General features: G+C 40.4%; 3 protein-coding genes across 23 annotated transcripts in view; 2 read left to right on the forward strand and 1 right to left on the reverse strand.

The window, feature by feature from the left end:
* The window catches only part of LOC135493101 (anoctamin-4-like), a 28,373-nt gene extending 25,885 nt beyond the window's left edge, over nt 1-2,488 (forward strand). For 6 of the 13 annotated variants that reach the window (XM_064779999.1, XM_064780001.1, XM_064780000.1 and 3 more), the window contains one exon: nt 1,219-2,488. In XM_064779999.1, coding sequence (XP_064636069.1) covers nt 1,219-1,453 — 235 coding nt within the window. In that variant the 3' untranslated portion in view covers nt 1,454-2,488. Of the gene's footprint in view, nt 1-131 lie in introns of all 13 variants that reach the window. The other 7 variants (XM_064780010.1, XM_064780011.1, XM_064780003.1 and 4 more) reach the window with 5 other exon arrangements.
* A 1,024-nt stretch (nt 2,489-3,512) lies between these two features.
* Nucleotides 3,513-18,957, forward strand: LOC135493107 (afadin-like). Of its 9 annotated transcripts, none has more exons than XR_010448189.1 (18): nt 3,513-3,610; nt 4,177-4,253; nt 4,799-4,884; nt 5,060-5,155; nt 5,453-5,597; nt 5,732-5,838; nt 6,055-6,167; nt 6,488-6,659; nt 11,798-12,054; nt 12,239-12,335; nt 12,501-12,724; nt 12,809-13,039; nt 13,291-13,326; nt 13,956-14,069; nt 14,370-14,550; nt 14,934-14,991; nt 16,271-16,439; nt 17,281-17,299. XR_010448189.1 is itself a non-coding variant. In XM_064780024.1 (18 exons), exons 2-18 carry the CDS (start codon nt 4,198-4,200, stop codon nt 17,428-17,430), a joined length of 2,166 nt encoding a protein of 721 aa, XP_064636094.1. In that variant the 5' UTR covers nt 3,513-3,610; nt 4,177-4,197; the 3' UTR covers nt 17,431-18,957. The 9 variants fall into 9 exon arrangements, 7 of the variants coding, with proteins under 7 accessions (XP_064636094.1, XP_064636095.1, XP_064636097.1 ...); XM_064780024.1 differs by having other exon boundaries at nt 16,397-16,439; nt 17,281-18,957; XM_064780025.1 differs by having other exon boundaries at nt 16,397-16,567; nt 17,281-17,370.
* A 2,002-nt stretch (nt 18,958-20,959) lies between these two features.
* LOC135493110 (neurochondrin-like) lies at nt 20,960-26,266 on the reverse strand. Its single transcript, XM_064780034.1, has 14 exons — nt 26,076-26,266; nt 25,771-25,870; nt 25,182-25,270; nt 24,888-24,952; nt 24,533-24,684; nt 24,247-24,380; nt 24,016-24,154; nt 23,590-23,759; nt 23,206-23,382; nt 22,923-23,038; nt 22,340-22,680; nt 21,957-22,190; nt 21,550-21,766; nt 20,960-21,320 (listed from the first exon to the last, which is right to left on the reverse strand). Exons 1-14 carry the CDS (start codon nt 26,175-26,177, stop codon nt 21,278-21,280), a joined length of 2,079 nt encoding a protein of 692 aa, XP_064636104.1. The 5' UTR covers nt 26,178-26,266; the 3' UTR covers nt 20,960-21,277.
* Nucleotides 26,267-26,291: the final 25 nt, after the last annotated feature.

Here is a 26,291-nt window from a genome sequence, read left to right on the forward strand (position 1 = left end):
GTGGATTTGACGAAGACTGATGATAGTTTAAACCTTTAAAAAGTTATCCTTCCTACCATACCCATTGATGTTCTTTTTATCCTTAATTTCCGTTACGTTTGTCAATATTTTTGTTTACGTTTCATCCGCAGAGCCCTTGGGTGCTACCTCGCCATCGCCCTACAGCCCCCGCTCCCCATTACCCAGCCTGCGATCACCCCCTAACTCCGATGACCTGTACAATGCCAGTATCCTCGACTGCCGACCCCCTGACAAATCTGTCATACCGTTGACGCCTCCATGGCAAAGTGATTTAGAACACGGGATCAGGGAGTCGTTCTTTTGGACAAATTACAACACGCGGGTGCGAGATACGGACTATGAAAGTGAAAAGTCAGACCTTGGGCTGTTGTGATACTTGTTGCAATGTCTTATTTGTATGAGGTAGTGCTTATAGTCTTCTGCATGCACTTAACCATTCCTTTAACTGCAATACGATTGAAGTTAACTGTCCATTTCTTCAAATGTCTAACATATAAAATATTACGCAACTTTTGAATAGTGACTGTAGGCTTTGGGAGTTTAACAACATGTCACATTAGATTTCTGCTCTAGTTTATTAATGCCATCTTGTCTATCTTGTTTATAAAGATTATTGTACCTGTCTTATGCTTGTTTGGGCCTATACCAACATTAATCGCTTAAAATTTGTGAGGGACTTTTTCTGTGCTGTTCTATTCTATGCTAAAATGTTGCTGACATGCTGGTCATGCTGTAGCTTAGTCTTTGCTTGAGTTGAGACAAATGGAAAATTTGATCAAAACCTTCCATAAACCCGGCCTGTGTAATATCTGAGGAGGTAGCTATCATCGCTGTTTTATCACCAACATCACATCATGTTATTGGCACATTTTCATTGGGAATAACGTCCTGGCGGAGATGGTGATAATAGGACACCTGTTGCAAAAATAAGTTGATAATTAGTAAAAATTAAAAACAAAAAATTTGTCTTTCACATTATTTTAGCTACAGTAGATCAGTATTAAGACTTTTTGCCTTAAGATAAGGCCAGGCCGGCACTGTGATAGTTAGAGAGTTCCTTTGTGAACCATAGGAAGGTGCTGTAGGTATCCATCCCATCGGTGCTGGCCTGCAGTTTTCTCGAGACACTCCTCCTTAACCTGCATAACTGCTGAATTTGTCTCTGTGTTCATAATCTTTTTCAATTGCCCATTTCAGCCAATTTAACCGTCGAGGGTCAGAACCCCAAACCGCTCATGTCTTCCGGGCTATAGGTGAAATGAACGATGACGGAGAAATACAAATACTACCGATCGACCCTCCACCTCCGTCTCCTCGGCGACCACGGAGGCTAAAGACGTTAGCACATGGAGATGGGCCGACATCACTGATGCCACTGCACACACCTCTTGTCGAAGAAAAAGGAGAAAAAGACGGCACGTCAAATTATTGAACATTAGAAACTTTCAAATCAGGTTCTGTGGAATCGATGTTCTGAATTGTGTGGTCACCTACTGGATGCCTCTTGGGTATCATTTATTCATGAATTATAACTGTTATCAGATCATGAGTTTCCTTCAGAACCAAGTTCTAAATTGAGTACTGGTACCTGCGACTCATTAGTTAACTCCGTCCAGTTCTTTTGTAGTGAGCGCTACTAATATGTCTATAGGGATGCTCTAATGATTGATTAATTGATTGAAACAGGAACTCTGTAAATTTCATTTCATGCCAGCCAGGCATGTCGCGACATGTATGTCACATATAAAACAGGGTATTTATTTAGTATCTATTTGTCTGCTTTGTGATTTGATATGGTTTCTTAGTGATAAGTCAAAAATTTTGACTCTGAAAGAGTATGTATATTACATATAGTCAGTGAAACATACAGCATAGTGGGGCCTGTATATGCTCAATTCATTCATATATGAATCGTATCAATACTGAAAATGAAATTATCTGAACTGTATTAGTATCAGCAAGAATAGATAAAGACTAATATTTATTCATTATTGGTATCAGCAAGTATGGTATCAACTAGTTCAGCACTATAAATAATTATTGTAAATAGGTTAATTAATGTAGATTTTGATTGCTTCCATAATGTGATAATTGTAAATAGATTAATTAATGTGATCTTTATTAACTCTACAATGTGATGATGGAGAAGGCTTTGGGGAATGTTTTCCTTCCACCCAAAATGGTCGGGATTTTCATAAATGACACCTATTTATATTCAAGCATGATTCAGGAAACTTTGAGAGGGGCAAAAAAATTGCATGGGGATTGCCAAAATAGCCTGGTGGGATTGTGGATTTGGCCTTTTTAGCTCACATGGGTGAGCTTATTTCAACAAGTCCATGTAGTTTTAATTTGTACAAGATGTATTAAAAGCCTCATTATATCATATACTGTATAACATTGTAATAATACTTTGTGCTTTTTGATAGTAAATAAAAGTTTCACTTTCAGTATTGTCCGAAGAATATGAGCGTTTTTGTCTTTGTTTCTGTTTGTTTGCCATGGTTGTGCCTATGTCCTGATCTGGTGTGAACATAGCCTTCAGTAATCCACCTGAAGGCACTCGGACTTTGGCCTCTATCCTTCCTATTGACCTGATCACAGAGTAGTATGTTTCAAAACATGAACGGTTGAGGATTGCTCCGAAGTAATATTTGCTATCAAGCTTGTTCATTGGTCTGCTTTGAGATGGATTATCAGTTGTGGATCTGCTCTTGCTGCCCTTGGCTCTGGGCGTAACAGCATTTGTTATCTTGCCAGGTCTGGTTGTGACAGTATCTGCTGTCTCATCAGGTCTGGTTGTGCCAGCATCTCCTGTCTATCAGATCTGGTTGTGACAGCATACACAGTGAAGGGGCATGGCACATCCAGCAAAGGCATGGTACACTCTCTGGCAACATGGCGAGCTATGAGGGGGGGGGGCACATCAAATAGAGACATGGGACACCATGTAGAACCTAACACACTGCAGGTCAGAGCAATGGCACACCATTGAAGACAAGGCGCACCAGCAAAAAGGAACATCCATTGAGGGGAAAAAAAAATCCCAGGTGGGATTCGAACCTGCGCTCATTTGACAATATTGCTTGATAAAATCAATACCCGGTAGTCTTTCCCACTCCAAGTCCCCACCAAGTTTCTGTGACGTCACGTCGAATTTGATTGGTCGAAGCATAAGTAACTGTTATCCTGTTTGGGAAAAAAAATCTCGCGGTCGGTCTACTGTCTTAAAGGCCAAACGTCATTTCTGAAGAACATGGTCCTCCCCAGAAGATAAACAACATAGAGCCGCGGTAAAACCGTGTGACATTTGTCACATCATTACAGGTCTTCATCACTGGCAAGCATTGAATGGTTTATCTCCAGTATGAATCCTACCTTAGATGATGACCACAACAACGGAACGATTATGTAAACAAGTCCACGTGGTTTTCCAACCTTGTGATCTATTTCTAACGTTTGCATATTTTATGATAATGACCAATCCTCCCCTCCAAGACTCTGGCTCCAGGAAGAATAGTCCAAATCGCAATGTCAACATTCCAAAATAATTTTTAGTAAAAGTATACTTTATCACATTATATAAGTTGTAAGTTAAGTTTTAACTCATTACAATACAGGTTTCATATGAAATCTATATGAAAAAAGTGGTAAAAGTTTAGTTCAATGAGTAGAAATGAAATTAAAATGATGAAGTTGAAGGAACGTCAACAGTTGGTTTTGATATGTGTACAATTTGTACAGGAAAAAAGAGAACCCTTTTTCGACAGTCTCCTAATAAAAAGGAATGCTAATCAAAGGTGCTCCCTGCAGCTAAATATGAGAAAGATTATTGTTCACCAAGACTTCTTAGTTATTTTCGTGCAGCGGTGTAAGCCTTTAAAGAAAATATTCCATATATTATAGGCCTAGGCCTCACCGCGATCAGCTATCACTACGGCTACGAGAGCACAAGCCATCAGTATCAGTCGTACTCCTACTGCTCTGTGTGATGTGATGGGGCAAAACATGATCAATGATGTCAAGTGCTGCATCATTCTCCGGGAGTACAACTGGATTGAAGGACAGCTGCAGCAACCAAAAGCTAGCAGTAGCACCGCTCACTCAGTCACTGAAACTTTCATTCTTTTTCAAACTCGCCCTCACTTTTTTCAGGCCGAACTGAACCATGTCAAGATGATGGCCTCTACATTAGTTCTAACTGAGAATAATACTCTGGAAACATCACTCAGGTATGGCTCTATCTTCAGTTTTAAATTCTGTTGAATGCCAAAGCACCACAAAAGAAGGGAATCATTACAGTCCGTTATGATAGTATTTCAAACCAAGGAATTCAGTGTTCTTTGATTATTCTAAAGTTCAGTTTGATGATCTGTATCAAATAATGAAAGCAAACCGCTGCTACAACTATTCTGAAGAAATTTTAATTGGATTATTTATACCTCAAGTGCCTGAAATGACATGTTGGGCAGATGTTCAGACTTATGTGGGATGTACACAACACCTCATTTATAGCCTATTGTTGGATCATGCAGCTACAAAAGTGAAGTTGTTACCTGGGTCTATTTGGACATGGGATAAAGTTACATACAAAACATCAAACAAGGGAAAATGTAGTTGTTTTGGATCCTCTGTTGCGTTTACATGTCAAGAGGAACTGTACATGTATATGTAGGGTCATGTACAACCGTACGTCCCACCTTATGGTTGTGATGAGGTTTTTCTACTTCATTCTTGAGGAGAATCTGTTACAACCTTTGGAATCTTATTTTGACAGACTCCGCCCAGGATCACCAGAGACGCCGGAACAGAATGAGCGGGATACAGAGATTGTGATCCTTGAGGATTGCTCGAGGAGTCTGGGTGAGTGACTGTTCATTTATTCAGCCCAAATGAGCGCAGTTTTAGTGCGGGCTACTTGATACCCCTGAGTGCTTTAGTCTATGTGGTTAAAATGTAAAGGTTTATTTTCTCGTGGTATACATACGTATCCGCAGCAATTAGAAGTGTGATCAGCCGACTTTACATTTCACTGCAGGCATCAAGGTGATCGGAGGCCGCAGTGACGAATATGACAGGTATTTCGGGTTGTTCATTAAAAGAGTTCTACCAGGTGGATTAGCGGACACTGATGGTGAGTGTAAACATCTTATTGCAGTTGCGAATTTGTTGACTGAGGTCTAATTGAGAAGATGTATCTCAATAGGTGGTTCTCTTTTACAATGCCCAACCCATTCGGTACCCAACTGTGTGGAATTCAGCAAACACTATAGAACGATCACACAGAGTGAGGGCAATTGATAAAATTAATGCTCAGCAGCTTAGAGTGTTAAAATATAGGCCAGCAGGGAAATAAAGCCGCAAATTTATTCATTTTGTGGCACCCATTGGACACTCCGCCTTCATCCCTGTTTGTCTTCGAACTCTTCAGGTCGCATACAAGAAGGAGACCAGATTCTGAGCGTGAACGATGAGAGTCTTAGGAACACAACCAATGACAAAGGTGTGGCGTTACTTAGGAAGGCATCAGCAAGCAACTACATGAAGTTAGTCCTGGCAAGGGATGAAAAAGCAAGGTAGGAAACTTGTCATCGCTCTCTTTAGTAGACAGTTTGAACCTGGCCCAGGTTGGCTCTTTTACAGTATTTGACTGTGAAATCATTATCTTGCCTTATGCTGTCAATAAAGTCAAAGAATTTCTTTCTTCCAGGCAAGAGTATGCAGATCTGTTAGAAAGCCAGCATGGAAACAGCTATTCGACGTCTGTCAGCGTCATGTCATCTAGAGCAAGTACACCTGCACTCAGTCTTCCTCAGGGTAAATAAAAAGAAATTGCAAAAAATAGTGATGATTATAATAATAAGCTCTTATTCTCTTACATGTATGTTGAAGCACCTTGTTGATATTGAGTATGGTGAGGGACCACTGGATGCTGAATAAGCCCATGTCGAGTCGCTGACATTAGGAAGGCTTAGAACAGCTATCTCAGACTTATCTCAGCCCTTGCTTTAAAACCAGGCAATTTTTTTCCAGGCAATTTACCGTGGTATCCACAAGATGCACTCCCTGCTGATGACCAGTCCTCACAAGGGTCAAATCGGTCTGGACAATCTACACCACACTATGAGGAGAACCAGAACTATCAGGTACAGCTTGATATGATGCCAGATAATCATCATGTGTACATGACGTGTCTTTTTAGGTGTCCATTGGCAAGATGGGGTCACTTATCCAAAGTTGACAATCAAAAGATCACTGGAGGGAATGATGCTCAATCATTAGACTGATCAATGGCGCATGATGTCATGAAGTCTTTGCTTCATGATACAGGAAACAATCAAATGAGTCTACGTCATGTGTGTGAAGTTTCTCGACCCGTCAAGTGCTGCGCTCTTTTGAGGAATATCAGTTATTTGTGGCTTTTGTCGGGATTAACCAATATCTGCCTTTTTTTATTTTTCTGCAGGACCAGTATTCAAGAGAGGACCCCAGCATCCAATCCTCCTACCCGCTGACCATGTCTTCTGAAAGCCCCAATATAATGACAGTGCCAAAATATGCCCCACCCCCTATACCCCCGGCCATGGGGATACGAGCACAGCCTAATATGGTATCCACACCACATTATAATACTGATGGTGAGTACCTGTTAAAACAAACATTTGTTCTCCTAACCCATTTTTAGGAGCCTACTCTTTATAAAATGTTGGCATTTTACCATCAGTGGTTCTAACAGTACTTCTGAATATTAATAAAACTGTTTAGATTACATAACTATAATCTCAAGTTATTTTATCAAAGCAAACTTATGATTAGGCCACACAAGTTTAAATATTTAAGGTCCAATTAATACACAGGTACAACATTGTAGTACCATTGATATATACAATGTTTATATTGGCAATCAGGAAACAGCGAATTAGCTTCCTTTTCCTGACCAGGTCCTGACTTATACAGGTAGACTATGCTTCCTTCATATCATACTGTTTGTTGATAAGTAAGATCTCAACTTGTTAGTTTCCTGTAGTATTCAGGAGGGGAAGTAGATTTCGCAAATCATCCAGCAGTTTTCACTAGTTCAGCAAGTTTCCCAGGATTTTTCCCGTGTTTTGACGATTTCTCTGTTGTTTCTATCATTTGGCTCTGAAGTGACGTTCTGTAGTACCATTGAACTGGTTCATTATAGCTGTGATGGACATGGAGCTTTGGCCATTGCCACATGGTATTAGATTGGATTGAGCCACAATCTTTCCTTGACTTTCTCTTTGAATTTCAACCCCCTTCGAACCTCTGGATTAAAGCAGTATTCTGTCAAACAAATTCTGGATTTGATATCTTAAATCATGGATATATCTGTGACAGAGATGGCTAAGTTCCTGTCTAGGGATTTAGACTTTTACATTCGGCCAGGGAGGCGTAAGCTGAAAAATAGTAACTGTAAGTATACAAGACATTGAACAAGTTGAAATCATTTAAAGGTGTGGTCGTATCAATCATATATCATGTCGAATTCTGGTCAACATTTAGAAAATGTATTGTTAAGGGCATACTTGTACTCGTTTAGCCTCGTTCCGAAAAAAAACCTTATTGACATTATCCGATAAATTTGTGGTGAACTATAAATTTGCTGCCAACTGACTGGATGAAAGTAGCCTGAGGGTTAGAATGTGTGGTTTATGGTTTTGATCATAACTAGAGGAGATTGGTAATATGCCTTCACTCACCTGTCAGGATGGTTTCTTTCTAATTTGACAGTAATCTGTGTGCTGTTGCAGTGTGTATTGTACAACCATTTTGGGTCTTTTTAAGATGGAATGAAATGTGTGATATTTTTCACCCTGATTTGAACCAGGATGTGCTTACATTTACTGTACATAATGTACATGTCTTCAAAGTCTCGTTGACATGTAAAATGGCCTACCTGATACATCTTATACAGGAGCTCATTAGGAAAGTGATCTCGGGGTTAGTTTTCAGATTTCCCTGTACATGATGTACAGTGCAGCCTGTGAAATGTACTGGTAAATCTGGCAAAGTAAACGTGGAACTGAAATGACCCTTGCTGATGGTTCCATTTGCTCCGGTGTTAAATGGTCCATTCATGTGATTCATCAAGACTTCATTTAGACTTCACCCTTTGACTACTCAACTGCCCAGAAGAAAAAGCTGTCACCAAATGTCTTCTTACAAATCTGACTCAGAGGGTGGAGATAAAATCTCAATCACCCAGAGTTTAACATCTGAGACGAAACACTTTTGTTCCACCCAGCTGATTCTTGCAACAGTCCCACAATAGCCCGGGTGAAACAGACTTGATACACACGTGTTCCATTGATTTCTAACAGCAATATTCGAGAAAGATATAATATTTGCGACATTTGATTGATTGGTCTGCGCTGGATGCAAAGTATGCCATAAACCTGTTTATAGTGGAGGTGTTGTGGTTGAATATCGAAAGCTGAGGATTATGATTTCCTCTGTGGACATTGCGAGGATTACAAAATGAACTTTTTGAGCATACAAAAATCAACCCTGAACCATACTATGGCTGTGCTGTACAAAACCATTTCATTACAGTCACTCATTCAATTCCATCACAGTCGTGATCGACAAACATCACCACCTTGCTCAATGTGATTATTGACTTTTCTGGATATTCTAATTAACTGAAATCATGGCTTAAATTTCAATGTCGCTGTCATATTCTATAGCTGCACTAGACACTGCTGGATTAATGCTGGTGGTCAGCCATTGAAATTATGGCCAAACTACCAGGAAATAAGTACTACTGGATGCCAGTGGATATCCCCATCGCGGTGGATGATTATCAACTGACCGCGGCCCTCAGACAGGATATTATGGCTGCTCAGTCAGCCAAGGAGAAAGAGTTGAAAAGCTGGCTGTCAGCTGGTCACCTCAATGGTGGGATTCAGAGAGGTAAGGTAAACGATTTTGGTGTTCGGTATCATTAGGATGGTTCCCCCTTCTACTCTCAATTGTTTTGATTACTAGATCAGATGTCCCCAAATCGATCAATCATCCACAATAACATTAGAAACATGTCACATGTTCACCTTTGTTGGCCTGTTTCTTGACCATGCAGATGCTACCATACTGTTTATGTTAGTACAGCCTGTGTGTTCAAGGTTTAAGTGGACTATTTTTCTATTCAATCTTATTTGCTTTCTAATGCTCGTAGGATGCTTCTCCTCTTGTCATTTCGACGGAAATTCTGTGGACTATTCTGTGACAGGTTAACTCCAAGCTGTGTGGCTTCCCATGGATCAGTTCACTTCAGTGGAGTTCTTCTGAGAATGAGGTTTAAGGGCAATTCCCTGGCATGTGCTTCCAGATGCTTTGTATGTGTGTGAAGCATTTCAGTGTGTTGGCCTAGTCTGTTTTCCACTTCTTCTTAACTGTCAATGACAGCATCAGAAATTTAGTCTTGAAATTACCAGGCTACATTTTACCTGTACATGATAGGAGGGTCAGACTCTGCTTTTGGTAGACCAGCTTTTTGCATAGTGGGGACAGAAATAGCCGGGTTACTGTAGTGTTCTGTAATTATTCTGACTTTTTTGGCCTGCAGACAATCATTGTTTTCTCATTTGCTCGGATTAAACAAAACCTATTTATTGAAGACGGCAGCAGTTTAAATAGAGTAAAATTGCAATGAATGATTGTTATTATTGCTGCAAACAATCGATAATCTGCAGCAGGTGCATCTGGGTTCTCTGGGATAGATCAGCCAGATCATCTGTGTGGACCAGACCAGAGCAGATAGGCCCTGCACTGTATGGGTGTGTGTTGGTCAACGATAGCACATCATTGGCAAATGTGAACTGGCCCTGTGGTTGTGACTTTTCAGTGTAAATCTGGTGGATCATTTTGAAATATTCGGTCCAATAGTAAGTACATGTATTTGGGTACAATATTGTGGTGTATGTCACTATGTTTGGTTGGGCACTGATTGGGTTATTGACCTGGTGGCTTCATCTTAGGCCAGTGTGGAGGTGCTACGCATGTTTCTCAGTCAGATGAGTCTTCGCCCCAAGTGAATCTAAAGAGATCATCTGCAGACCTACTGATAAATCGGTTCATACTGCTTGTTCAACCATTGTCTGACTTTTTGGATAAAGTCTGTAAATACTAGCCTCAGGGAGACAATACTATGATGTATCAAAATAAATCACTAATTCACTTTGACAGTCATTCAATGTGGAATTATGAAGTTAGGGATCAATTAGGCTTACCTCTTTGTGGCCAATCTCAATCCGGATTTGCAACGAGAAATAGTACACATTAAAGGAAAAGATTTTAAAATAAGAGTAGATGTGTAATGTTAGATGTCGGAGTAGGACAGTTGAAAAATGGAAAATATTCCATGTTGCAACTGTGCTATGTTTTTAGAAACACCCTGTACAAATCAGGTCTTCTTATCAGATCTTCACATCATCTAATTTGCTTTTATTTCTACTCTGCCACTCAGAAGTAATTTCGTCACGGTATAGAACATTTAAGACCTGATCAATTTTCCACCTGGCTGGAAAAAAACTGTGACTCGCTGTGTGTCGGATATTTGACTGATTAAAATCTGGTTTGAGAAAGATTGGAGTCAATTAAGTCTTCAGAGTAAACAACTTTAGTTCCACTTTTGGTCTAATCATCTTACTCTTGTGACAGTAGGACATGTAGGATTGTGATGTCATGTGTGATGCTAAGTCGAATTCTGCTTTTTAATCTAGTCTCGTTTGTCTTATTATTAAAAATCATAAAAGCATCAGGCTAATTTTAGATGAAACCACCTCTATCCATTACCGATAGTTGTTATCATCATGAGAAGAAGAAGAAGTTCTGGTTTTGAAATGATTACTTTGAAAATTAGCTATGCTAATTCACAAATTAAGTCCTTTCACCAGAGGGTAATCACCCTTGGCCTGAGGAAAATAGATTGTACACAAACATAAGACTGGGCCAATCCACCATGTCAGGATTAAAAATTGATTTGAAGAGCAGTTTGAAAGAAATTATTGTCGGTGTGGATGTCCAGCTATGAGGGGGACATTGTTTTCTTGTCGTAAATGTCGTCTGCTCCAGGAGTCAAAGAGGAAAACTAGTGAGTATTAACCTTACTTTTGCTGTTCTGCTAAATTTCATTTCAATTTTGTCTGGTGATCATCATCGAATGCTAAAATAATGTCTCTTATCTCAAAATGTGTAGTACAAGTGACAGTGGTCTTGTTAGAGAGGTTCAAGGTAAATGTCAATGGTCATTACATTCTATGGCACAGGTGTTCAATCCTACTTCACTGGGGTGGAGTTTAAACCATGTGTTAGGAGCACTGTCAGACAAATACATTCCACATTCCATTTCAATCATTGTGCTAAATTGAATTTGACTTCACATGCACGAGTTAGGATCACCTCGGCAGTTGCATCGCATAGCTGGAAATATGGGGGACAGTGCCGGGATTGAATGTGGGGAAGATTCACAGAGTGTGTTGGAAAACAGCTTTCTTGGTCAGCAAATTTTCACTTTTTTAATAATTTCCTTTAGAATGGTATTTTCTTCCACTCCAGACAAGACCCTCACCAAGTAACTGGGATCTGTATTCAATTTTCCATCCTCTATTTGCAGGGTATGTCCAAAGGTGGTAGGTGGATGTCCGACTCTTCTTAGCACTCATATTTCTTCATATAAAACTTACCCTCAAGTGGAAATAGACCTTCACCAAGCAATGAGGACCTAAACGTTTTTTCCATCCTCTCTTTGCAGGGTATGCCCAAGGTGCTTCCTCTAATGGTGCCAGGAGAACTTCCGACCCTTCCACCCACACGTATTCCAGTATCACTCACCCCCTGAGTGAAATGAGCAATACCCTTGACCCCTCGCCTGTCATGCCAGCGTCCCGGGGACAATCTGGAGCTATGACCTTGCCAGCACGGACGTCCAAACCGTCAAAAATACACAGTGATCTGAAGAAGGGATCTGTTGATCCGTATTCCAAATTCAAAGTGGAAAAGTTAGAAGTGGTGGGTGTCCTCTTTGTTTTGGTTTGATAGTCATAGAAAAACCAGCAGGTTATTTATTATCTCTATTTCTTTGTGTTCGTTGGGCCCAGTAACAGCAGTTTGTTGGCAGTGCTTGTGTATTGAGTGTAATAGCTTCCCATAGTTACATGTAACTGGTTAAACTATCTTCTATTCTCCATTACAGGCACTGCACTACCTTGGGGTAGATCCGTCCCCAGAGCAGCAACTAGAGTTACGGAGACAGTTGAAGATCGATGAGTCAGGGGCTGTCAACTATCAACGTAAGTATATCTACACAAAACGAACAAGAAAGTGATGTGTCGTTGTTAAGCGTAACCACTTATGGAAGGGTTGCATCAAAACAACCTACCAACATCCGACGTCTGTGGTAGATATCATTGAGAGAGTACATGACGTTTTTATCCCCAATTTTATTTTCCTTTTAGATTTCGTCCAAGTTGCTCAGGAGGTTTTCAAATACGAACTCAAAAATATGAATAATTCCCAAGGGGCAATGTACATCTCGGCACAAGACATTACTGACTTCACAGAACCGCCGCAGTATAACCCAGACTTCCACCAATCAAAATATCTTCCACCGTATGATGATGATTCAGAACAAGTGAGACGAGAAAGGGACGAGTTACAACGGGAAAATGATCGGTTGCGGGTAAGTTTTATTCTCATTACCCATCTTTCATACTAAGGTACTTAGTCTGAAGCCAAAATTAAACATGTGTTTCTCATCCTACAGCTCCAGCTCCGTGAAAAAGAGCAGTCTTGTAGCCGCGCAGAAGAGGAACTGTTGAGAATCCGTCGAGATGCCCAAGGTGCCATACATGAGACTCGCTCACTGCGGAGTAAAATCTACTTGGCACAACAAGCACAAAAGGCTGCCATGAGCATGGAACATGATTATGAAGAAGTCGTGCGGTTGCTCGAGAGTGAGATTGCAGAGCTCAAGAGTCAGCAAGCAAAACAAATGGTAGGCACAGACTATATAGTTAAACTTTTATCAGGGAGTGTATTCATGACCTCACAGATGGCATCCTCTGTGATGCAGCTCATGAAAATACGAGTAGTATCACAATGTGTGTGAAATGTCATAGTCCTTTTTGTAGTTTCTCCATTATCATATAAAAGCAAGCATTTATTTACCAAACAGAGCCCTTATCTGTTCAGTCATACATATTGTACAATATGTTTAGTTTTTGCATTCACTTCCATTTATTTCAGTCCCATCCACCCCAACATTCCAATGGAACCAGTGGGGTAGGTTTTATGTTGTAGAACCACAAACCAGTAGCTAGAAAAGCTTATTTGATTTCCCTTCCCACTATATCTGTGAATAATAATCTGTTATTCAGAAAATTATTCCTTGTATAATCCTTTGATTTTACCAGATTCCTTGTAGCATTAACCTCACCCCCATCAAGTGGCAGGGAACTCACCCTCTGTGACCATTGTACATGAAAACACTACATAATGCAGTAGGTTTTCACATTGTAACAAATAGTCATTTCTTTAGGTTGTGAAACATAGCAAAGTTACATTCTTGTAGATCTAACCATTTGCCTACGTAACCCGCTTTATCTTGCTACATGTAACATCTTGTTTATTTTTGTCTCCAATCGACTGGAAATCACTTACGCATGAAAGAGATTCTACACAAAGTGGATGGTTTCAGGCGTGTGTAACCTGCTTATAGAGTTTGAGAGAGAGCTAGGGGCCATACCCCCTCTTGAACACAAAAGCAATCAGTTCCTCTTTCGGAGCAGCAGGTGCAACAGGACCAATCTGGCTGGAATGCTTTCCTCTATATACCTTGAAGATGGGAATTACCATGAATTTTGTCGTCTGCTCATTACGAGGTGAGATCATTCTACTTGTAACTGTTTCAGGAGAACCCAGATGTCCAGAAAAAAATACAGGTGTTAAATGGCCAGATCCGCAAGGCAGAGGTCGGCAAAAAAACATATGAAGTCGCGACAGATAAACTTTTACAATTTGCCCAGGTAAGTTGAGAAATTGTTGCATTGGTCATTGTCATAGGGTTTACTCCTTGCAGCAACTCTGGGTCCAAACAACTTCTGTTTTGCTTTTAGATGAAGTTTGGTGAATGAGGGACTTTACCAAGGTAGAAAGTGATGTCATCGATTATGTTCTCTCTCTACAGTATGATGTGTGGTCGGACAGAATCAACTCATGTGATCCAGTTATTTGGATAAGACACTTGGGCAGTATTTGCATCATCTCTTTAGCTTTTGGTGAATGATAGTCCTGTTGAACCTCATACTTCGAATCCTTGATTTCAGCTCGTCCATTCCACGCTAAGCAGTCAGGATACACCAGCCAGCAGCCTGACGAAAAGTGGCCCGACCAAACCGGGGCGACCACCAGGCTACTTAGATAAACACAAAAAGATGTCACCACAAGCTCTGGCTCAGGAAGCCAAGGATGTGGTGAAGGCTGTCAACTCATTAATTGAGGCTGATCGTAAGTCAAGTCTGAGTAGTCATTGCTTTAATCTCATCTAATTTTCACCACACTTTTAATAAAATACATTCATTATCTTCAGCAAATCCTTTCATTTTCTAAAATGTCTCTCTGAATTACCTTAGACATACACAGGTCTTACCCTTTGGACAAGCATCAACTCAAAACATGTCTCTTTAATGTACATAAATGTGTACACGGAACTCGTAAAAACATCATACTCTTCCTCAGGTTTGCCATTCTTCCTCTCAAATTTTATAATATTTCACACTTAATAATCCTTTTCTGGGATACACTGTATATAAAATTGCCACACTTGTCTGCCTAGCTTAATCTAACTTTTACTCTAATCCTCACTTTCCCTACTTTAATCAATAATCTAGCGTTACCCCACGGTTGGGAAGAAGCGTATAGCCCTGAGGGTATCAGATATTTCATCAAGTAAGTCGATATTATGTCCATCGAGGTCCTGGTGATTTTGTCTTCACAGCCTCCCGAGTTGTGCACGTTTACGTTCTGTTGCATTTTGTTATGTTTTGTTTATGTTCGTTGAATGAAATGAATCTTGTGTCAGATCTCTTGTTTTCCTCCACAAGGTAGTTAGTATCAATTAGATTAACGTATCAGCCTGTCCCAACAATGTTAGATTTTTAGAAACTTTTGGTCTTGGTAGTGTCATTGTATCCAAGCCTCCCCATCACAACCTTTGTTTTCTCTATCAACAGTGACATTTAAAAAAAGCGGGTGAGAGTGTATATTCTTGCATGGTAAAATCCTAACCCTAACTCTCTAAAATGACATATTCTCCACACTGAAAAGAAAACCTTCATAGAGATGATGAATTTTGATCTGAACTTGATAAATTTCATTCGCTGCACCATTGGCTTTATTGTTTGTTCAGTTTTAATGCTTAATAGTCAAACTCTGGTCCCTATTCTTAGTCAGGCCAGACTTCTTGGCCCAGGTCCCGCCCCTGTATGTTGACGTTTGGATTAGTATTCCCAATGATTTCTTGGTGAGCACGTATTTTAAGAAATAGGGTAGTGTCTCATGAAAAATGGTGCTTGAAATATGCATGGCCAGCTACTGTCCCTCAGGGGCTTGCTTTCTCTAACATATGTAGGGCTAAGTGCCCCAGCCCTCCTCAAAAGTCTGGCAGAACCCAGCAATATCTCTCCCAGCATTTGCATGTTCTTGGAGGTTCACTCGCTTCTGACTTCTGCATTTGCATTAGTAGTTTTTGGTACAGGTTTTTTCAATAGGCTGCAAGTAGTAAGTTATATTCTATATTTTCATCAAATTTCAAAGAGAGATGTAGTCAGTTGATTGTTTTTTCAATTTCTTCGTGTTCAGTATTCTGATTCGTGGATAACTTTTTCATTCAAATAAAACAAGACCGCAGAAATGTCACTGTGTCGGAGGTATATGAAAATAGGTAAGGTTTTTCAACTAGGTTTATATAGAAGCAAAAGATTTTCAAGGCGGCCATGCTGGTTGTATGTCATGAGTCTCATTTCACAATTCACGCAAAACGAGAGAATACTTCTATATAAACCTGCCATACAAATCTATATGTGACACAGGCATGATGATGTAAATAATCACTGGATATGAAGCATGTTTATGTATACATTCACTTCCATTTGAAGTTTATACAACGGGTGGCAAATTGAAGATCACCTCGCATTGTATAGCACACTTACTGATATTTCACTTTCAGCGAGGAGCAGGATGCCCTTTCCCCCTTAGATGCCCTAGTTAGGTAACCAAACCTATACAGCAGGTGTGGTGGATTGTATAGATCACCTTGCATTGTATACCACTCTTACCAATACTTCACTTTCAGGGAGGACCAGGATGCCCTTTCCCCCCTTAGATGCCCTAGTGAGGTAACCAAGTCTGTACAGCAGGTGGCAGATTGCATAGATCACCTTGCATTATATACCACTCTTGCACTGTATTGTAACTTCTATGAGCTGATTAGCATGGGCGAGCAGTTGCTTTAATCCAGGCCTGTGTAAGTTGCCTATGAGGTCCTCGCTCCGGGCGTCATGGTGTTTTTTCGGCTCATAAACTTATTCAAATTTATGTTGGACTACGGTGAATTAGTTTTCTTGGGGACATTTCATGGACAACCCTATTCTGTTAAACCCACATTTTCTGAATTGGTGTATGAATTTTTTGCAATTTTTTCATTGTTTTCTTGTTCTCTGGGCAGGAGCAGGGAATTTTATATAAGTGTTGTATATCTTTTCAATTCACTGTGGCAGCTTCTTTGCATGATTCCCTATTTCTTAGACTGGCCTACTTGGGATGTTCATATTGAGCTTGAGAGACAACCAGGTTCAAGTGATTTCAAAATTCTGTGGTGAAATTTCTTGTCTTAATATCTTTTCAATTTCTATGTTTTTTGGTGATGGAAAATCATTAAATTAAATGTCTATTTATAATTTAAATGCTCATGATGGATGCTATCTTGAAATGTTAAAACCTTTCGTGATCAACTTGAGTTATTTGACCTTGGCTATGGAATTTGGAAATTATTGTTCTGATTGCAATGGGGGGTTATTTGAAAAATCCAGGGAAAAAGAAATGGCTGCAAAAATTTGGCAGATTTTCAGCATACAGTGTGTTCCTTTCGGGCATTTAGCTCCAAACATTGACCTCATCCCTGCCTGAGAATCACGCAATATAACATTCTTACTCTAATTTGTGCTTATCTTCTTGCAGTCATGTGAACCAGACTACGACCTGGTCCCATCCCGCCTCCCACGTGCAGCGCCTCCCCAGAGACGAGGATTTCAAGAAACGCATCCAGGAAACACAGACGTAGCACTGTACAGCGGCCTCGACTTGGGCAGACGCCAGTCAGAGGCTTGATATAACCAGAGACGTAGCACTGTACAGCGGCCTCGACTTGGGCAGACGCCAGTCAGAGGCTTGATATAACCAGAGACGTAGCACTGTACCGCGGCCTCGACTTGGGCAGACGCCAGTCAGAGGCTTGATATAACCAGAGACGTAGCACTGTACCGCGGCCTCGACTTGGGCAGACGCCAGTCAGAGGCTTGATATAACCAGAGACGTAGCACTGTACAGCGGCCTCGACTTGGGCAGACGCCAGTCAGAGGCTTGATATAACCAGAGACGTAGCACTGTACAGCGGCCTCGACTTGGGCAGACGCCAGTCAGAGGCTTGATATAACCAGAGACGTAGCACTGAACAGCAGCCTCGACTTGGGCAGACGCCAGTCAGAGGCTTGATATAACCAGAGACGTAGCACTGTACAGCGGCCTCGACTTGGGTAGACGCCAGTCAGAGGCTTGATATAACCAGAGGGATGAGACACATCATGTTATTGGAGGATTTCAAATATTTTACAAAAATCGATTGAGGATATAATGACTTAAGGGACCATTTTATAAATCTGTACATAAATGTATATGTGAATGACAGTCTATGTTTTAATTCTGTAGCATAAATGTGTATATAATCCAAAATCAATGTACAAAGGTTATCACTTCCCAATTGTCAAAAATCATGTGCAAAAATTAGCTTTGTTTATCACTGTTGGCCTAATTCTGGTTACAGTGGTAAGGTTGATTGATGTTAGGAGACATTTGTAACGACTTCGATGATTTCTAGCATTTCTGATTTGAGTATATTTATAATTCTTTAGGCCTATCTCATTATGTACCAGTATTTACACAGATCTACTTAGGGGTACTATCGTCTATTTGAACTCTTTCTACATAGTGATGGAAAACTCAGATGTGTCAATGTGAATAAAGTTATTTTGCTGATAATCCTTCTCATAGTCCCATGATCTGACTCGTAACAATCTCATGTAAAATTGACAATTTCTCATGCCTTCACCTCAAAATAACCGTCCAATCTGACTTCTCTGTGGCTTTCGGTTTCATTTTAATAATTTGTTGATTTTAAATCATGGCATTTTATCAATGAACATAAATCATCAAGAAACAAATTACAGCTACAAAACTGTTGTTGTGGCTGGTCTTGGCTTGGGTATGGGGAATCAACACCCTGGAGTGACTTTCTGACTAGTGCAACCAAAACTGAACTGTTTCTAAACTTCGAAACCATGTTGATATAAACCAGCTGATACAAGTGTTGTCAACTTTATAGGAATCATAATTCTTTAAGTCTATTTTGGGGTCAAACCAGGAATTCTCTAAAAGAATCCTCCCCTTTCCAATGTCAATTTACTTAGGAATCTATGCATGAACCTTCCATCCTCTGTTGAAATAGTTTGCACTATCTTTTATAATAATCATGTGTTCTTATGAATGCGAAAATGTATAGTCATTTATTTATTTTATAACTTTATTTCTGTAATTTTTGTACAGCTTACTCAAATATACAGATTGTAAAGACCAAAGAAATCATGTTTTATCTTTCCTTTATTACAAGTGGAGCCTGGTGCTGACAGTATTGGCAATTGACATAAAAAAGTAGGCATCGGCTGTACGCATTCAAAATTCCTGTACAGTATCGATTCAGCCATCTTAGATGTATACAGCCATCACTAAGAGAGCTTATTCAGTGAAAGAAAAGAACATCCAGTTCACAGGCTTTTCCATTGAAGGGGTGTGATCACATTCCCACCCCATCACACCCCTAAAAATATCCTGTAGGAGAGCTCCTTTTCACTCCCCATGTTACAGGAACATTCCTCGGGTTTGTGCAGATGACAAGGGTGGGAGACAAAACAAGACAAAATCCTTTTCATGATACATATTTGTGACTCGCTCTACCAAAACTAGGCGCTTGTCGCATTTGAACTCGATAGGTTGATACGGACTTGTTGTTCATTTCCCTATTGTAGACCTTCTGTGAAATCTATTACAAACTGATTTGGTCACATTTCACAAAAGGTCTACAATAGGGAAATGAACAACAAGTCCGTATCAACCTGTCAAGTTCAGATGCGACAAGCGCCTAGTTTTGGTAGAGCGGGTCACATTTTGGACTGTTCCAAGTAATGACCTCGCGGTGAATGGTGTTCCTGAGCCTGTGAGTGTGTGACACTGACGTTACTTCATTTCCTACCACAAGACTACAAGAATGATTACATGATGACAACTTTACCAATAAGGCCTAGTATAGATTACCTTATGTCCAATCAAAAGCCCAAAGAACGGTCCACAACCAGGCCTAGAGAATATGGCCTGTAGGGGTGGTCTGTTATCTCATAGACTAAACAGTAGGGTTATTGAGGCCCACCCTATACATTCAGGAAAAGACAGAGACATGGAACTTCACAACCTTTTTTCGATGGGACTTAGAAATGATAATGTGTACTAGACATTGTGTGCTCTAGGACAGCAAAATGAAAGGGGAAGAAACGGTGAGTTATTTATGATTTATACTGTACCATAAGTCCAAAGGACATGTAGATATCCTCGCCCCTAGTTGGATGATGCCATAGTAACAAACCAGCTGCAAACAAAAGCTAGTTCCATACCAGGTTGTGTCTCCAACCAAGGACAGGTTGTATCTCCAACCAAGGACAGATTGTATCTCCAACCAAGGATACAATTAAAACAAGTAAAATGAGATCTCATTTTACTTGTGTTCTTTAGGCTGAAGACACAGGGAGGAATGATTTCAGCACGAACATACTGATCTGTCTCAATGAGGCACAACCTGTCCTTGGTTGGAGATACAACCTATCCTTGTTTGGAGGCACAACCTGTCCTTGTTCAGAGGCACAACCTATCCTTGGTTGGAGCCACAACCTGTCCTTGTTTGGAGATACAACCTGTCCTTGTTTGGAGATACAACCTGTCCTTGTTTGGAGATACAACCTGTCTTTGTTTGGAGGCACAACCTGTCCTTGTTCAGAGGCACAACCTGTCCTTGGTTGGAGCCACAACCTGTCCTTGTTTGGAGATACAACCTGTCCTTGTTTGGAGATACAATTTGTCCTTGTTTGGAGATACAACCTGTCCTTTCGAAGAAGTTTGTTTTGGCACTGACCAGTCATGCTTTCACCTTGAACAAAGAATCGCTGTGTCTCTAGGCATTGTCTGAAGTCAGCTTAGGCCTCTAGAGCCATTATCTGGCGTCTTTTACCGTGAAGATCTATTGTAAATATGGTTTGTTTTGCTGACCCTGGGTGGTACCGGTGTATCTCTCCAAGGAGTAATTTGGCACCTGGCTGGCAGGGATGGTGAAACTGGAATGTTTGTCTGGAGTGCTGAAACATGCAGCTCAAGCATGGGATACTCCCGGTCTTAGGCAGTGTAGGGGGACTTTGACCAACTCAAGGAGTGCTTCTAGCACCCATGCAGTCTCGACTGTCCCAGCAATGAAGAAACAAGCAATTATCTGTTGAAAATGAATTGTTTATTCTATAAAAAAGCCACATCTGATATACAATACTTGGTGCCGATACCAGTATACAATGAAAAAAACTGCACACAATTCTATCAATTTGATACATGTATGTATGGTTCCCACTCTCAGTGCTAGCATCTGAAGTCCTTTTGGTAACACAATAGCTATATGTTGATCAGTAAGAGTGTAGAGCCATTTGTGAGATACTTCTACTGGAAATGCCCGAGCCAAAGGGATGAACACATTGTAATGGTGATTTAAATGCCGACAGCATAGTTGAACCTGATTCCTCTCTTTTAATGTGTGAGACCAACAACAACTGACATTTGATTCAAGAAGGAGTGTCCTTCACTGAATCTCCTGCTATCTGTCCAGACATGTTTTAAGACTAGCCATCCCACACAATCTGAAAATAGAATGAAAACTATTAAGTTTGGGATATTTTTCAGGTTTGGTGTGACCAACTTGTTGAGTGAAGTCTTTTCTGTTGTGAGAATTGGTAGAGAACAACTCCTTTTTTAAAATCCACAGTGTGCAGGTATGCCATATGGTGATTCATCTCCGTTGGGTAAGGATGATTCTGACTCTGACCAAATAGATCCCACCATCCCTGGCCAAGAGAGAGAAATATTTACCTGGCAATGTTCAAGCAATCATTGTCCTTTAGAAATGTCCTCGCATGATCATTCACTGAAACCATGGTCGTCAGCAACCTATCATAAGCCGGCACCATCTCCTCCTGGGCACCTCTACCCCTCGTCTGTTTGAACATCTTCAGCGCATAAGCCAACCAACCATTATCCACCAACGCTGCTGGGAAACTTGGGTACTTTTCAACCAGGCAGCATAACTCTGAAACATGTTATAAACACGATGAAGACAGAAAGTGATTTTCATCACTTCTAATGTGAACATATCACTTGGAATTAGTGGTTAACTTATTGAGAAAATTGTTCCATTACTCCAACATAAACCAGTGTTATCTACAGCTAAAGGTTTTTTCTCAGTGTTGTTGCAGGATTTTTTGAAAAATTTTACATACCTTGTGTTGCAAGAAACCATAGCTCAGAAATGTCATCCCAGACGAGTTTGTACGATTTTGACATGGCGAGTTGATCTCCCTTGATCATATTGGCATCTTGTATAAACGTGGACACCGTTGATAAGAATTTATTGACGGTCGCGGCAGGTATGCGGTCGTTCTTCTGACAGCGTAAACTCATCAAGCCCAGGACGGCCATATTGGCATAGAGAGGCAAGGCACGCTGGTTACCAGCTGAAAAGAAGAATTTTGTAAGTTTTAAAACTTGGAACAGTTACTTGCATCTTCATGCGTTGAATTCAGATGGTTACTTCATTATGTTGCCCAATACATTACATCATTACAATACACACTACCCATTGACAACAATAATCCATTCTTACCAAGAGTATGCGTTTGTGCAACCACTAATACCGCCAGTTCCTTGAATACTCCATGGGTTGAAACCAACTGAGGTTCCATCACACAGAAATTCAGAAATATTCCACAAAGTAAAGTCAAAGCCGTCTCTGAATCTTTTGTTTGTTTTGACGTAAAAGAATTCCACTGATATGAAAAATATTGTCCAAGCAGTTCATGTGCGTCACTTTCTATAAGAATTTTCCTCGGGTTGTCTTCAGCACTGAGATGACATAAGCCGGGAAGAAGAAATCTGAGGAGGTCAACAGGGGGGACTGTTTTGTGGTCATCTGCTGGTTTTTCTAGTTGGTTGAAATTCTTGGTGCTGCAGATGAAAATGACATACATGTATAAGGTTTATTGAGTAGAATCCATTAGGACATTATAATCTCTTACACTACTGAGTGATGCGTATTGGTACCGGTAAAACCAAAACACATGAGGAAGGCTAGTACATTGGGTTGATTTTGTTCTACTGCTGTATTTTCTGAGTAAAATCACCCAAGAAACGAGGACCATTTTCTCGTGAAATAGAGTAAAGTGAGGATCCTTGTTATAGAAACTCACCTTTCATTAAGAAGAAATGGTAAAATTTTGTAAACTTCGTCCCGGAGTGAGCTGGTCTCCTCAGCTAGCCAAGCCCCCAGTACCCTGATGGTAGCGATCAGAAAACACTCATCTACCTGAAAAAACACCACAAAATCATACTGTAATTATAATTTTTCAGCTGTTCAGCCAAAACTAAATATCAGTCAAAGGAATTTCAGCACCGAGTAGTAAAAGTGATTTTCATTGCAGAGAGAATCAAAACGGCATCATTACTTTAAATATTTCTATTAATGAAACTCACTGTTTTGTCATTAGAATGTGCATCCAGGAAGTATAGGACGGCATTGAAAGCCTCGGTGATGGATGACTGGAGTTGGAGCACTCCGGTCAATGGCGGCTCTGCCTCGCGACTCATGTAGGTGATCAGCTTCTCCAGGATTGTGTAGCAGGAGGTTAGGACGCCACCGCGGGACATCAACTGAAAAAGAACACTGGGATATCAGGAACACTTGCATCAATTTATCAGAGTTAGAAAACATCTTTGGTCTAAATTTGTCTTGGCACAACAAGGTATAAATGTTGATAATTGGCTATAGTTGGTTTCCCTGTGATGCTGCATCATATCTCAAAAATATGGTATGAAGTAAATTTTACTAACTTTTGCTGTCATTATCAAAGGACGTACCTCACAAGAATCTGTTGGGCCTGATTCTAATATCATCCTAACCTCAATGGTTGCTAGGTTCACCAATAACAGAAGGAATTTCTCGTCGTTCATTTTCAGGAGCCATTCAATGCCATAGTTATCGATGATAGCGGCAGCAAGCTTTAGGGCAGGGTCTCGCTGCGTTTCTCCTGAAATCATGAATAGGATACGGTAACGTACCTTCTTTTTCTGTGTTTGCTCTTGTCAGGAGGAACCATTTTATACTACACCGTCAGGACTTGTCAGCCTGTCTCTAGGGCTGTAGACCCATAGGGTATATTGGCTCCATTTTTGGCAAAGGATTGGAGAAGACCATCTGTTTGCAAATGCATCTTTAGCAATACATTCACTGCAAAGTAACTGACAGACTATCGCTTGAACAGTTTGAAACTTTGATATACTTACCTATTCGGCTCTTGAGAATATCACATAACCCATGGTAGATATCAGATGACCAAGGCTCCATATTCAAAGCATCTTTAGCACCATGTAAGGAACAGACCACTCTGGAGAGAGTCTCACAGAGTTCAAACTTGGGTGATTCCTGCAAGAAGTGTTCCACCGTTAAGAAAAGAATAATTTGTGAATTGAATTTGTCTTAACTTTGCCACATAGAATTAGAAAGGTGAAACTTACATTTTCCTTTCTAAATTCAGCAGCCATTTTGTTGAGTAGTTCTTGACAGCCATCTTTGTTACAGAGCCACATGACTGGTACCTCATCTGCCCAGGATAGGAATGATAACAAAACATCTAATGCGGTTTTAGCACCTGAAATGAATTACAAGAATATTACCACATCAATCAGTGTAGACCCTGGTACTTCTCTCTTTTGGTAGTGTTCAGGCACAGATGTATCACTCCAGTTTCTAAATAGCTCCAATTATGGTCCATTTTCAGGAGACATCGGCACTCACACCTACCGTAAAGATCGTCCACATACATCATGGCCAACCTGGACAGAGAACCACTCTCCACCAGCTTCAACTGCCCAATCCTGTACTCGCCGATCATTACAAATATCCGCATCACATCATCCGCAATGGTTTTATCCATCGCTGGGTCATCAGAATCACTGAAAGAAGACACATACGTTTCACCAAATGCACTAGTTGCAATATCAATCACAAGTCTATCTCACACAAAACCAGCAAGGTGTATAATAATGAAATACAGAATTGTGCAACTTGTTGATATTAAGGACATGCACAAGGTTCCCCATTGAGGAAACGCAAGGGAAAATGGACCATAATTCACCTTCACCATACCAGCTCTCACCTCAGATCTATAGTCAATAACTCATTCATCACTGGCACAAGCTCAAGAAGTTCTGGGTCGCCCATCTGAAATTAAGCACAACAACAAATGAACTCTAAAAGATCAGCAAATCAACAGCAAAGAGTTCCATATTATATTTTGTTGAGATGGTTTACAAAAGTTCTTTAAAAATTTCACACTGACATGTCTAACTTTCACTTCCTTTGAACAAACGCCCTGTTGTTTTCACAGAATTGGCTGTGTCAGCAAAGGTGCCCTGCAAACAAATCGAATCACAAAATCTTTTTAACTCACAAGATCTTGATCCCCTGTACACAAACTGGTCAACAAACTCAATGCCAATGACATGAAGACATGCTTTGGACAATCATCAGGCACGGATACTGCAAGAGAAACGAAATAACCAATAGAACCTCTATCAAGGACAATACTTGACTTGCCAAACTCAGCTCGACGCTGAACTGCAGCGCCACTCGCGGACAAAGATCGAACAACTCGACATTTTTTCACCTTTTTTCTCGCTGCGCATGCGTACCAGCAGAAATCAACAAAAGTTGACGCTGGTACGCATGCGCAGCAAGAAAACCGGTGAAAAATGTTGAGTTGTTCTATCTTTGTCTGCGAGTGGCACTGCAGTTCGGCGTCGAGCTGAGTTTGGCAAGTCAAGTATTGACCAATGCCCTCCTTGATAGGGAGATGACCTGATTACAGTGGTTGAATTGTATAGAAAAAAGGTCTTCTTTGTATTACTAAACTTTCTCTTTCTTGCTCGTTGCTTTCTTCATTTCGCTCTTCACATGGCAGGGTAAAAGCCGACAAATTGATAACCGGATTGTCAAGGATAAGCCGTTTTAGATCCTGCATGGATGGTTCGGCTGCATACCTGTTTTCAGCAACCGTTTGATAAACTTGAACCCTATGGCATCAATGATTTTTCTCCTAGTTTCACTGTCACGTTCTTCTGCCTTCACTAGTCTTGTCACCTATAAATAGACAATGTCTGCTTTGGTCTTGAATACTCAGGAGGGTATATTTATGATCAGTCAGCTGTAAATAAATCAGGATATGAACACAACCAACCGCTTCTGAGGCATAACTTGTGCCCGGGGAAAATGTATTAATGCTGATTTTAATTGTTAATTTTTTTGGTGACACCACTTTTTTGGTTCACCCTTTATTTTCACTAACCATGAAAAGTGCTGCGAACATTTCATTGTCAGATTTCGATCTCTCTATCTGATCTAAGCATTCTTTCAGTTGAGAGGAAGCCACGTCATGATCACCAGACATTGCCACAATCTTGGTTACAAATCGTGATGATTAAATTAGAAAAACAGTTTTTTGTGAGAATTTTTCTTATTTCAACATTTTCACGTGCAACTTCCGTTTTATAGAGGGCGTGTC

Source organism: Lineus longissimus, chromosome 9 (assembly GCF_910592395.1).
Source record: "Lineus longissimus chromosome 9, tnLinLong1.2, whole genome shotgun sequence".
NCBI classification, from domain to species: domain Eukaryota; kingdom Metazoa; phylum Nemertea; class Pilidiophora; order Heteronemertea; family Lineidae; genus Lineus; species Lineus longissimus.